Source organism: Toxotes jaculatrix, chromosome 4 (assembly GCF_017976425.1).
Source record: "Toxotes jaculatrix isolate fToxJac2 chromosome 4, fToxJac2.pri, whole genome shotgun sequence".
Taxonomy (NCBI): Eukaryota; Metazoa; Chordata; class Actinopteri; family Toxotidae; genus Toxotes; species Toxotes jaculatrix.
The window spans coordinates 30,478,197-30,491,395 of NC_054397.1; the positions used below are offsets into that span (position 1 = coordinate 30,478,197).

The 13,199-nt window shown below is 38.1% G+C and overlaps 1 protein-coding gene across 3 annotated transcripts in view; it reads left to right on the forward strand.

The window, feature by feature from the left end:
- glra3 (glycine receptor, alpha 3) overlaps nucleotides 1–8,322 on the forward strand; it is a 28,888-nt gene extending 20,566 nt beyond the window's left edge. The window contains exons 7-11 of one of the 3 annotated variants that reach the window (XM_041036157.1): nucleotides 1,295–1,444; nucleotides 1,920–1,931; nucleotides 3,176–3,234; nucleotides 8,016–8,056; nucleotides 8,150–8,322. In XM_041036157.1, coding sequence (XP_040892091.1) covers nucleotides 1,295–1,444; nucleotides 1,920–1,931; nucleotides 3,176–3,234; nucleotides 8,016–8,056; nucleotides 8,150–8,322 — 435 coding nt within the window. Of the gene's footprint in view, nucleotides 1–1,294; nucleotides 1,445–1,919; nucleotides 1,932–3,175; nucleotides 3,235–7,992 lie in introns of all 3 variants that reach the window. The other 2 variants (XM_041036156.1, XM_041036158.1) reach the window with 2 other exon arrangements.
- The last annotated feature ends 4,877 nt before the right edge of the window (nucleotides 8,323–13,199 follow it).

Here is a 13,199-nt window from a genome sequence, read left to right on the forward strand (position 1 = left end):
CCAATCCTGGTTTCCCTACATTGGCTACCTTTGCTACTGATTACAAAATCCTACAGTTTACTTTTAAAGCCCAGAGAGGTCTTGCCTGAACTTATATTTCTGAACTTGTTGCCTTATGTCCCATCTCACCCCCTGAGATCTTCAGATGTCTCTCTTCTGGTTGCTCCAAGGTGGAGATGGAGCCTTTGCGGTTGGTGCTCCTAGATTCTGGATTAACTTGCCTGAAAAGATCAGGGCTGCGAACTGTGTATCATCTTTTACTTTGTTGTTTTTGTATTCAGCTGGGTTTTTACTCTCTTTATATGCACTTTTAATTGTCTGTGTTCTTATTTGTCTGATTGTCTGTTTTATTATGTACTGATTTGTGCCCCGTTTTCATTGTTTTTATTGTGAAGCACTTTGTAACTGTGTTTTGAAAAGTGCTATATAAATAAAGTTTATCATTATTAAGTGACTGGGGAGCTACAAACACAGCACACAACACGTGAGTGTGTGTGTGTAGCAGAGATGATTTGTTCCATTTCCCAAGACCTGAAATGCCTCTTTTTTTCCCCCCATTTTTAGTGGTGGATGCACTTGCATGGGCAAGTACACATCATGCAACTGCCAGAGCGTGTGTGAGAAAAAGCCCCTTAGTCTTGTTCTGGTATCTTGTATGCATGAGAAAAAATCAGACATGGAGCACTTTGTTACATAACCCTTATTAGCACATCCATCTCTCTCACACATACTGTACACATACACCTCAACAACATGACTGAGGTTGTATGTATGTGTGTGTGTGTGTGTGTTTAGAGGTTAGGAGGTTTCTCATGTTTCCAGTGCTTAACAGAGCTTTGCACTCTAGTATGTTACACATGTCTGAATAAGTCATCATTTCATAAAGCAATGAGGTTACATCATTTTGACACCACAGACTTGTGGCACATCACAGACAGCGGCATAACCACGGATGTGTGTGTCTGTAGGGCACCAGCTGCAGGCCTAAAATAATGTCTATTATTCTAATAGCTTTCTGAATAGACATTTTAAAGATCCCACCAGATTCCAGTCTAAGTAGCAGATTTTCTACATTTCCACATTCCCTTACAGGGTAGTTTTAGATCGCTCAACTAAGCGATCTCCTTCTTTTCTTCAAACCCATGAGTGAAGGGTCTTGAAAGACAGAAGGGGTAATATCTGACTGTAAAATATGTCAGTGTTTATGTATTATACTCCTAATCTTTTCTGAACATTTTCAATATTTGGTCATAATTACTGAACATGATTTAATGACATATCTGTGTGTTCACAGGTCTCTTATGTCAAGGCCATAGACATCTGGATGGCGGTGTGTCTGCTCTTTGTCTTCTCTGCACTGTTGGAGTATGCAGCTGTTAACTTTGTGTCAAGGCAACATAAAGAGTTGCTGCGATTTAGACGGCATCATAAAAACAAGTGCAAGGTACAGAAAAATCCCATAATGAACAACACAACGCTGCATGATTCAGTGTGATCAGACAAAACATAATTACACCTTTACATGCTCTCTATACTTGCACACAGGTATGCACATACAGACTACTGAACTTCTTTTGTGAAGAGTATTTTGGCTCTCTAATCTCTGGTTTGAGGCTGCTGCCTTGTGGTGACATGTTGCTATTGCAATGTGCTAATCAGAGGAATAGCTTCAGGGGAAGGGGGATAAAGAGAAAAACCACAATGTTAGCAACGGTAATGTTGAAAACACCATAGCTGGTGTGTGACAGTAGATAGAAAGTGTTGGTGCATCTGACTGTGCATGTTTGAGTCTCCTGAAACACCATATCTATAATACTTAATGTATTAGTGCATGATACAGCATGGCTGTAACTGCATCTATGTGATTTTATGATTTTACACTATTGTGTAACTTCTGAGAGAAGGCCATCCAAACAGAGGATGAGTCTGTTGTCAGTGCATGATTAGGATCTCAGAGGACTGGGAAAGGATCAACTCAGCATTCAGTCAACTCCCATACACAAACAGCATTTACAGTACTTGAAAGAAACCTGCAAATTATAATTTTAAATTGTAAATGAATTTCAAAGAGGTTGCTCAGCAAAAAAAGGGGATTTAAACTGATTATTCAACTGATAATCAAGTTTCTCCTCTGTTTAAATGAATGTAAAACATATAGGGTAAAATATCTGTAAAAAAAAAAAAAAAAAAAAAACACACATTTGCAGATACATACCAAAAAAATAATACCAATCAATGACTAAATTTACAATGTTCTTCCAACTGCACAACGTTTGCTATGTTTTGCTTTTCATGTAAGACCTGTGCTGATCTGACTATAATTTCCAAAAACTGGTTATTATATAACTGACTTTATATAGTGGACATAATCATGAAATGCGTTCAAACAACTACAGTATATATTATCTTGTAGAGATCTTGACCACATGTAACAGTCCTGTCTGGTAAGGAATAAGGTTCTGTGAGATTTAGGTGTCAGCCCTGTGTTTGTAGATTGTTTGTGAATATGTCTAAACATATTTGGCATTAGCGAGAACTGCTGATGTTGTGATACATTGTTCTAACTCATTAAAAGTAGAAAGTGGTGAAAAGTAGAGCTGCAGTTTTATTGGACTTGCAGAATTGACTGGATTACACGTAAACGCTAATGATCATCTTTAATGAGATGGAATATATGTAGATGTATACAGGGTGATACATTAACAAAAATACAATGTAACCAAGAAGCACAAAATGCTTATTTAAGTTTTGTTAAGTTTTGGCCGATATGAAAAAATAGTAGAATACAATGGAACATATACAGTGGCATGCAAAAGTTTGGGCACCCCTGGTCAAAATTTCTGTTGATGTGAACAGTTAAGAAAGTGGAAGATGAAATGATCACCAAAAGGCATAAAGTTAAACATGAACACTCTTTTGCAATAAGCCCAGGTGATGCAAATTTCAAAGCTTTATAAAAACCCAGACTCCTCTAACCTTGTCCCAGCAATCAGCAAGCATGGGTTCCTCTAAGCAGTTGGATAGCACTCTGAAAATGAAACTAATTGACGCCTACAAAGTAGGAGAAGGCTATGAGGTGATAGCAAAGTGTTCAGGTGCCGATTTCCTCCGTTCGGAATGTAATCAAGAAATGGCAGTTAACAGGAAGAGTGGAGGTTGAGATAAGGTCTGGAAGACCAAGAAAAATATCAGAGAGAACTGCTCTGCTCATGCTTTAGGGTTGTATTGCAGCCAGTGGCACAGGGAACATTTCACGGGTAGAGGGAAAAATTAATTCAATTAAATTCCAACAAATTCTGGAAGCAAACATAACACCATCTGGAAAAAAACTGAAGTTGAAAAGAGGATGGCTTCTACAAATGGATAATGATCCTAAACACACCTCAAAAGCCATGATGGACTACCTCAAGAGGCACAAGCTGAAGGTTTTGCCATGGCCCTCACAGTCTCCTGACCTAAACATCATTGAAAATCTGTGGATAGACCTCAAAAAAACAGTGCGTGCAAGATGGCCCAGTAATCTCACAGAACTGGAACACTTTTGTAAGGAAGAATGGGTGAAAATCCCTCAAACCAGAACTGAAAGACTCTTGGCTGGCTACAAAAAGCATTTACAAGCTGTGATACTTGAGGGGGTGCTACTAGGTACTAACTATGCAGGGTGTCCAAACTTTTGCTGCCGGCCCTTTTCCTTTTCTGTTATTTTGAAAATGTAAAAGATGAAAATGATTTTGTTTAAAACATTAAGGTAATGTGTCATCTGTAATGTTATGCCTTTCAGAGATCTTTTCATCTTCCACTTGCTTAACTGTTCACATTAACAGAAATTTTGACCAGGGGTGCCCAAACTTTTGCATGCCACTGTACCTTGATCTGCAACACGGCAACATATGAAAGAGCATCTTTATCTGATAAAGGTTTAACTTTGAAATGTATGTTTTCAACATGCAGTAATTTATATCATCGATCAGCTGTTCTGTAAAGGTAGCTTAATTGTTTAAAATTTGGCCCCATCCAAATTAAACAGCCTCTTCATTTAAACATCCGACTAATACGTTGACTGAATCAATGAGTGTCCCAACCCTGTTTTTGGATGCTATTTGTTTTTGTTTTTTTCTTTGGTTTCTGTCTGGTGTGCATGCTGGCGATTGGTAGAACAGTGGAGGTGCAGTTGACCCAGGGGAGCTAGCTGATTCCCTTCGTCGTGTTAACACTGACAACGGCCTCAAACCATCAGACTCTCTCTATGGATCTATGACCAACATCTACACCAGCAGGGTAATTGCACAGTACATTTGTGTGTGTGTGTGTGTGTGTGTGTGTGTGTGTGTGTGTGTGTGTGTGTGTTTGGGGGCTTTTATTATTTATGTTGTGGGAGCATTAAGCTGTTTACACAGTCACAATGTAGTATCTTGACTTTATTTTGGGGACAAAAATCAACCCCCCATAATGTAAATCATTAAATTTTAGAGTGGAGATTAGGTTAAAGGTTTGAGTACGATGTAGGTTAAGGTTAGGGTTAGGTTTGGATTAGAAGTAGTGATTAGGGAAATTAGTCTAACTCTGAAGTGATGGAAACACAACTTGTGTGTGTGTGTGTGTGTGTGTGTGTGTGTGTGTGTGTGTGTGTGTGTGTGTGTGTGTGTGTGTGTGTGTGTGTGTGTGAATACATGAGTTTATTTTACTATGTCACTTGCATGACCCAATCAGTCTGTTGTTGTCAGTCAGTCCATCTGTATCAGTTTGGCACTTAAACTTTTAGTTTAGCAAACAGGTGAAATGCTAAGTACATGGTGACTGTCATAATGATTTTAGCTATAAAAGCAATAAAGATTTAAAAAGAGTAAAATAAAAGTAAAATAAATAAATAAAAATAAAGGAGTTTTCAACATACAGAGTTGAATAAAACAGACAGAATAAACACAAAACTATTCCGCTCCACTTGCTGCTAAGAGAGCTTCTTTGTAACGGTATCATAGATAGATAAATGGATGGAATGAACACTTAGAGTAAAACAGCTTTGGTACACACAGACTGGCATGGAGATTATCTCACCTATCAATATTATGAAACACAAGCACCAAGACTGTATGGCACGTTTGTTATTGTAGTAATGGGAACTTACAAAAGTTAGCCTCTCTGTATCTTTTCTGTAAAGCAGTTATTTTACTGGTTCCTGAATAAATGTGAATTAGTTCTATCCACTGTTTCAATCTTTTAGTAATATAATTATCATAGTTCACATTAAAAATGTCAAATATTAAATGAAAGCAACTTTCCAGTTGATACCACATCATCAACAATAGCACAGTATGCTCTGCTGGAACACAATCAAGTGCTGGCATCATTTTGAAACCACAGATCTCCGGTAAAAGGTTCTTAACCCATAAGAACCCAGACCCATTTTTCCTTAAAGGAAAATTATGTGGGATATACCACAGACCAAGTGGACCACATAGAACACATTTCTGATGTTTTTTTCAGAATAACACTTTTTAATACCAAAGACCTGTGTTGTTACATATATGTTACAGTGATATTTCTGTAACTGGTTTGATATTACTTTCTTCAACAAATATGGTCAGACCAGGTTGAATGTAATATAGGAAATGTTATCAAAGCATTGGAACTGTTAAATGTGTGAAATTACCTGTAGTATCAAAAAACAGTTTTTCTGTTTCTATTCTTATTCTTTTGATCATCTTGTGCCTCCTGTGGGGACACCTTTACCCTTAAGGTGCAGTGCTGCCAGATCATATCCAAGCACTCCAGCAGTGAGCACCACTGTAGAACGCAATAGAACATTCACAGTTTGCACAATCCCGTTAAAATTCATACATATTTTTTGGAAATGCTTGAAGATCCAGTTATCACTAAAGCAAATGCCATGCAAGCGAGCCAATAAAAACAAATGAAACAGTCAAAGTAGTCATATTGACACGTAAGATGTGTTGACTGATTCACAACATCAACCCATGCACTGAGTAACATGCAAGAAAACATTACTCAGCTATTGGAGATGAGTTTGCTGAGCAACGATTTCACAGCCTGTTAGATGAGCTTGACTCTGCCTGCACTAAAACTGTTCCTCTGAATGGATGTTCCCAATGAGGCTTCATTTGCTTAGCACAAATAAATAAGTGGTGTATGTAAACTTGTAAACCACTGTAGGAACAGTGATTACATTACCTTCAAGCCAGCCACAACTTAACTGTGCACGTGCACACTCATAGGTGGAGTCATAGTTGTGCTTCAGTGCCTAAACAAATTGCACATTAACTCATTTTAATATGCACAAGATATATAGTGGACTGTGACATTCTGACACAGTGAATGGGCATCTTCAGTCTTCACTCTTCATCTCTACCAAAACTTTGTACAGGTGTTTGAACATGAATGTTTCATCTTTTCTGACTGATAAAGTCTCTGAAGCTAAATGCAGAGCATAATTTATAACACACAGTGTCTTCAGAAAGTATTCAGACCCCTTCACCTTTTGCACATTTTGTGTGATTTAATTTTAAATTGATAAGTGTCATTTTGCCCATCAATATACACTCAATAACACACAATGACAAAGCGAAAATATGTTTTGTGAATTTTCCCAGCTTTATTAAAAACCCAAAACTGAAGTCTCTCTCTGTGGATGCAGTAATGGTGTGATAAGGCAACATCAAGTGTTGACACAGAAAATACATAAACTCCTGTGGACATAACTAGATCTACTGTTAAAATGTCCAGCTCCAGACCAGGTCCAGCTCTCTGGACTAGTTGTGTCCAGTGTTATCATCTACACTGATGTTAAAGTCACTATAAATCAAAGTACAAGGAAATCTGGGACAGTAGATCAGTGAATTCATTAATAAAAGCTTTGGCTCACCAAAAGTAAGCTGTGTGCATAAAACATCAGAGAAGAGTTTCAAGTTTCACTTAAATATCAGAATCAACTGAGCCTGCTCAGCATTTTTATACCTGTCACAGAGCATGATTGGGTAATTGGCTAATGGGTAATCATGCCACGCAGTTCACCTGTGTGGAAGCATCTTCACATTTATTCAGGTTTTCCTTAATTTTTCACAACTTTGTATAGATTTACAATCATATGAATGTCAAAGTGGTCTGAGGAAAAGCACCTAGAAGAGTACAAAGACACATTAACCAGCGTACAAGATGAATCATATCAGATATTCTATACTTGGTATATGGACCTCAGGCACATCCTTTTTGCTTTAATTATGCCTTATTATTCAGCCAAGCATTGGCTTCAGGACAACTGTATGACTGGAAAAATGGGAAAAAAATGCCCAAATGCAAGTGTGCAAAGATTGTAGAGACTTACCCAAGAAGACTTGAAGTGGTAACTGCAGCCAGTGGGGCTTCTACAAAGTACTGAATTAAGGGTCTGAATACTTTTGTAAATGAGAGATTTCAGTTTTTATTTCTTATAAATTTGCCAAATTTTCTCAAAACATGTTTTCATTTCGTCAGTTATTGAGTGTATATTGGTGTGCCATCTGTGCAAACTTCTGAGGGATCACAGTTACAGTCAAGCCTGAAATTATTCATACCTCTGGCAAATTTTGACTTAAAGTTACTTTTATTCAACCAGCAAGTGTTTTCTTGATTGGAAATGACACAGGCATCTCACAGAAGATAATGAGACGATGTACAAGAGGCATCATTGTGGAAAAAAATATTTCTCAGCTTTTATTTACATTTAAAAGTAACTTTAAGTCAAAATTTGCCAGGGGTATGAATAATTTCGGGCTTGACTGTATGTATAGTTATGAAATTCCCAAAGACAGTACAGTAAAATGAATAATTTCTACGCTACCCAGACCGATCCAAGGCCAGCATTTTTTCAACAAAGCAGTATGTCAGTTTAACCTTCATTCTGTGCCTTGCTCAAGAGCCCATCAGGGGCAAGTACAAGAATAAATTAGCTCTTATCTGATCTGTGACGACCCCTCCTCCTCTTTGTCTCTACAACAGGATGGGGAAGTACATGAGGGCAGGCTGACCACCACAACTGCTGTGACCTCCACTCCCAGCAACAGTAAAGATTCGAAGGTCAGCTCCAACAATACGGCAACTGTTCTGAACACCCAAGGAGCCACAGCAAACACTACCCAGAATCCAGCGGGAGCAGCAGCTGGTGGAGGGAGTAAAAGCACAGAAGAGATGAGGAAGTTATTTATCGACAGAGCCAAAAAGATTGACACTGTGTCGAGGGCCGGCTTCCCTCTGGCCTTTCTCTTCTTCAATATATTCTACTGGGTCCTTTATAAGATACTTCGACATGAAGATGTACATAAGCAATAGAGGAAGAAAGAGCATAGATTATTCACATATAGTATGTGCATACACATACACACACACACACACACACATCCTTGTATTCCTAATCATATAAGGATACTTCATCAGCTACCGTTTATTTCCCTGTCCCTTAACTCTAATCTTAACCTGACCTTGAGGACCATGCAGATTGACCTCACAAAAAGGTTCGCTCTGCTTATGCCAAAGCGAGGTGGGTAATGGCCATGTCCATGTGGTGCACTGATACCAGAGAGTTACAGTTAGATACAGATTTCCCCTGCTATAGATGGAGCTCTGTTTTTTCAGGCCATTTTAACTGGTTAAGGACTAGAACAGAGGTCAGAGTGACCATATCAGTCACAGCATATGCTCATATTATGTCACACGTACATTAGTATTATTTATTTTGTAAATTTTGAAATAAATAAATCTCAGGATTAAGTGTTGTAAAGGACTGAATCGAATCACTCTCAGTTTTGAGAGTCTGTAAATCCAACCCATACTAATGTTCATGACTCTGCAACCCTAACCCCTGAACCCAAATTGAAATGTGGCAGGCAGGGTGCAGCTAAGCTTTGGTTCCTGGTGGAGAAGTGATGCTGAAATCTGGCAGCTTTCAATCTAAGTAAAACCTTGGTTTTCACTATGTATGACACAGTAAAACTCTGAAGACAAATATATTTCATATGTTTTTGAATGAGCCTATATGCACTCTCCAAGTGCAATCAAAATACTAGCTTCTGAAACAGATACAACTATGATACCTTCTATTGGTTCAGACAGGACAGCTATGATCTGCTGGAAGAAACAGCTGCTGGAACACCACTTACCATCCATATGGATGAGATTTCCACTACATTTAAAAACTGCACATGCTGGAGACACGCTGATCAGTGTGTTGCACATATGACAATTTACTTCACTGTTGTTTAAGATGACAGTTTCTAAAATATTCCTGTGACATTAGTGACAGCTTTCAGGAGAACAGTCATTTCTGTAGGAGAACAGTCATTTCTGTTAGGAGAACAGTCATTTCTGTTCAGTGGACCAGATGTCGTGTTTATCTGACACCCTGCCTACGCAGTGTTGTGTCAATTACAGAGGAATGAAGTGAGATTTAACCGGAACTGTGCACTATAACACTTAGTGTACACCACCCACACATTAAAACATCACACATGCAACTGTCATTTGTACAATAGTTTAAAAACAGAGTTTAAAAAATGGACAAATATGATCAGCCACCTGAAACAGTCCTACAGATAAACAGAGCAGCAGTGGTAAATAACCTTTTAATGAGGTTAATTAAAATGAAAAAGGAGCATTCTCCACCACAGAGCAAAAATGTGATCAGTATGTTTCACTACACTTAGAGTCTGTTAGGTAACATATCTTCAAAGTCACATTTGTCAAAATGGAAAGGGTTCAATCCCAATCAGTGAGCATGAACTCATACTGGGCCCTCTCTTCCACAAATTGTTAGTGTCTCTAACCTGGACTTTTCAATCCATTTCAAGACCTCCAAAACAACAGAGACCAAGAATAGTCGGGAAAAAAGTTAACTGGTTTATTACCCTGCTCTATTTACACTGTGAACAACACATTCTCTAAAGAGCTCTAGATATGGGAAGACAAGAAGTTTGGAGGGTTTTCTTTACAAAAAATTGACCATGATAAAACTCCAGTCATGCTTTGACCAGTTAGCGCTGCTGTGGAGAGCAACAGTGGACTGAAACAGACCACACACTGTACGTGATTGTTTTTATTATTCTACCAAACAGTGTGAGGCCCCAGAACTTACTGTGCTGTAACATCACCCCACTGATTCCTTGACTGTAAAGGCTAAGGTTTGAAGTTGGGTCACAGAAAAACTTAAATGCAGTTCTAAGGTCCAAGTGTCTAAAAGTGTCCAACTATCATTTCCGTAACAATTTCCTTTTTTGTAATTTGCAAAATTTGTAATTTCCTCATTTACACAGTTCTCTATGTCTAGATCAGACTCAGAAAGGCACTGGTGTATTGTGCTTTGTACATCTACCATTTTGTATTGTTGCTTTATGAAACCATAAACCAACAAACCAAGTGTACATCATTTCATTGGAATCTCATTGTGTTTTCTAGGAGACAGCTTTGGTCCAACTTTATTATCTGTCAGCTGTTAACATGAGCTGATACAAAAACATTCAGAGTGTTTGTGTTTGAAACAGTGGAGCAGTCTGTAAAGGTTGTTGCTGCAGTATTACATGATGTTGTGATACGACATGTTGTTGTGAGATTTGCTTGAGACATGCTATCTGCCCTAGTGATCACAGTGATATGACGGTCACTGTTTCAGGCCTCTACAAGTTGATTTACATACCTTAGGGAAATCTTGATTTCTGCCTGAAGGAAGGAAAATTACACTCAAAGGTCTAAAATAATATAGTAATGTAAAGTATTCAGAACATGGCTAAAAAATATATTTAAAAAAATACAGTGCAATACTTTATCATGTAGAATTCCTGCTGCGATTTTTTTCCTAAGTCATTAGTTAGTCATCATGGGGCCACAATCTTCCCTCTCTAAGACTAGAAGTTTTCTACAAACTCATTTTCCAGTGTGCCCTGGAAAGATGTTCAGTTATCTGGTTAAAATGAAAGCCCTTGTTTACACCCCTGCTTCCCCTTCTTCTAAGTGCTATATGAATGCTTGAGGTTCTTGAAGGCATTTCACCATCATCCAAAATACTTTCTCAATTCTAAGTGACTGATGACAAACGGTTTTGCCCTCCCCTTGAGTAAGTCTAAAGAAAATAACTTGCTTTTTCCATTTGTCAAAACATTGCTGTTGTCCACTGCCAAGCTCCCACAGAGAACCTGTTTGTTTAAATTCAAAGTTAATCTGCATCTAGATGTTTCACATTTAATATTCACTGATTTTGCTACTATTTCTCAAGTAGTAGCAGACATCCAATGAAGTACACAGCTTTATTCAAATTCCATACTATGCACTGATAGTATGCATATGTACTATTTACAGTGATAACTGTTAGAGCACATGTTTTGTCTAGTTAATATACAAAAAATCATTGTACCATTTTCTTCTGGCATGAAATTGCACAATACCTGCGCCAGCAGATGACAATCAAACTGTGACTGCCAGTTAAACTTCAGTTCTGCCTTGAAATTTCTCTTCATCATCCTTCATTTTTTTAGCTGTGTATATAAATAATCTGGCAGATTTTTTTATGTTTTGACTGTTTTTGTGCATACTTCATTTTCTTGTACTGCAATGATATCACATTAACAGGTGATATGAGTAGATCCTCTCTGAAATTGTCCTGTATCTTTATAAACTACATGAAAACCAATTTGATTGAAGCTCATAATAAGTATCATTGCTTTTGTATTTGTCAAAGTTGTGTTAATTTTGTGTTTAATGTATTTTAAAGTGCAGATCTGAAAAGTCTGGACTTTACATTACCACACAACGGTAACTATCTCAAGCAGGTTTCCAGGTGATTTCCATAAAGTAAAATCAATGCAGGTTAGTTGCTGCCTGGAAGGAAAGCACATTTGAAGTCTCAGGCCTATGTGGAAAATGGTTGGCTGTTATTTAAGGTCCTACATTCCAGTGGCTCACTCACACAGGTGTTTTCACAGTCACTTCGAGCTCTCCTCAGGACTATATGGGCATGTACAGACTGTGTTTGACTGGCATCTTCCTCACTGTTTTGTCAGCTTTGTTTCACCTGTTTATAGTGAGAAATATTACACCACTATGAATTGATATGTGTGCAGTAGTTTGGTGACCTCATGTAACTCATTAACCTGCAATGAGATTTAATCAGCCAGAAGAACTGAAAACACCTGTGTGAGTGTGTTTCATTTTTCTACTCTAGGCCTTGTGTTGTGTTTGTGCTGCCTTCTGACTTGTGTTACGACTGTCAAGGCCAGTCTTCTCCACAACCTTTCATGGTAGGTTGAAGATTATTGATTTTGTACCAAATAAATAAATAAATAAAAATATAAAATAAAATTTTAAAGCCATACATGTATCAGTCATGAAACTGTATGGGCTGACGTTTTGCTTTTTATCCTAAGATTTGTTTTTTCTGTTGCTGTTGAGAAGAGTGAGTCCATGATTTTCTGCAACTATACTTTTGTATGTAATATGCCTTCCTTTGCTATTTTCACAAAGAAACTGAATTCTGGTGAAAATGTAATGTGCTGATTGGCTCATAACTGAGTACTACAACTTTTCAGCCAAAACCTCAGAGGTATTGGAGACTTGGCTTCTGCCACAAGATTTCCACTGCAGTTTTCAATATACTGTATGTAAAAATATACACAAAAGCCCAAAGACGTTTCAACATATTTTATCTGAGCCATTGTCATGCCATGTCATCATCTGCCATCTGCCACTTATCTGGGTCCGGGCCCAGGTTGTGGGGGCAACATCCCCCCAGTCTGCACAATGCACCGAAGTCCTGCGGTGGTGGGCCCATGGGAGGCAGTGCCGCCCGGAGTGGGGTTCAAACCCACAACCGTGAGAGAGTCTCATGCTCGACCAACTGAGCTAACCGGGCGGCACCATTGGAGTTTCATAAATTTTAAAACAGTTAAGTTTGATTTGTCTTCATTAATTTGTTGTGGTTCAAATATAGTGAAAGTGTGTTGATTTGTGGAGAATACTTTGTTAAATGTACATAACACAGTTCACTACACTGTAAAAAAAAAACTCCCTGGGAAATCTGTCATGGGAAACCTGGAGGAAGCTGACTACAGTTATATCATAGCTAGACTATATTGTGTACTTAAACCATTTTTTAATTTCAGAGGTTTTATTTCATCAAGCTACAAGAGATGTCATATGAATACTTACTCCCATGTTGTTCTCCC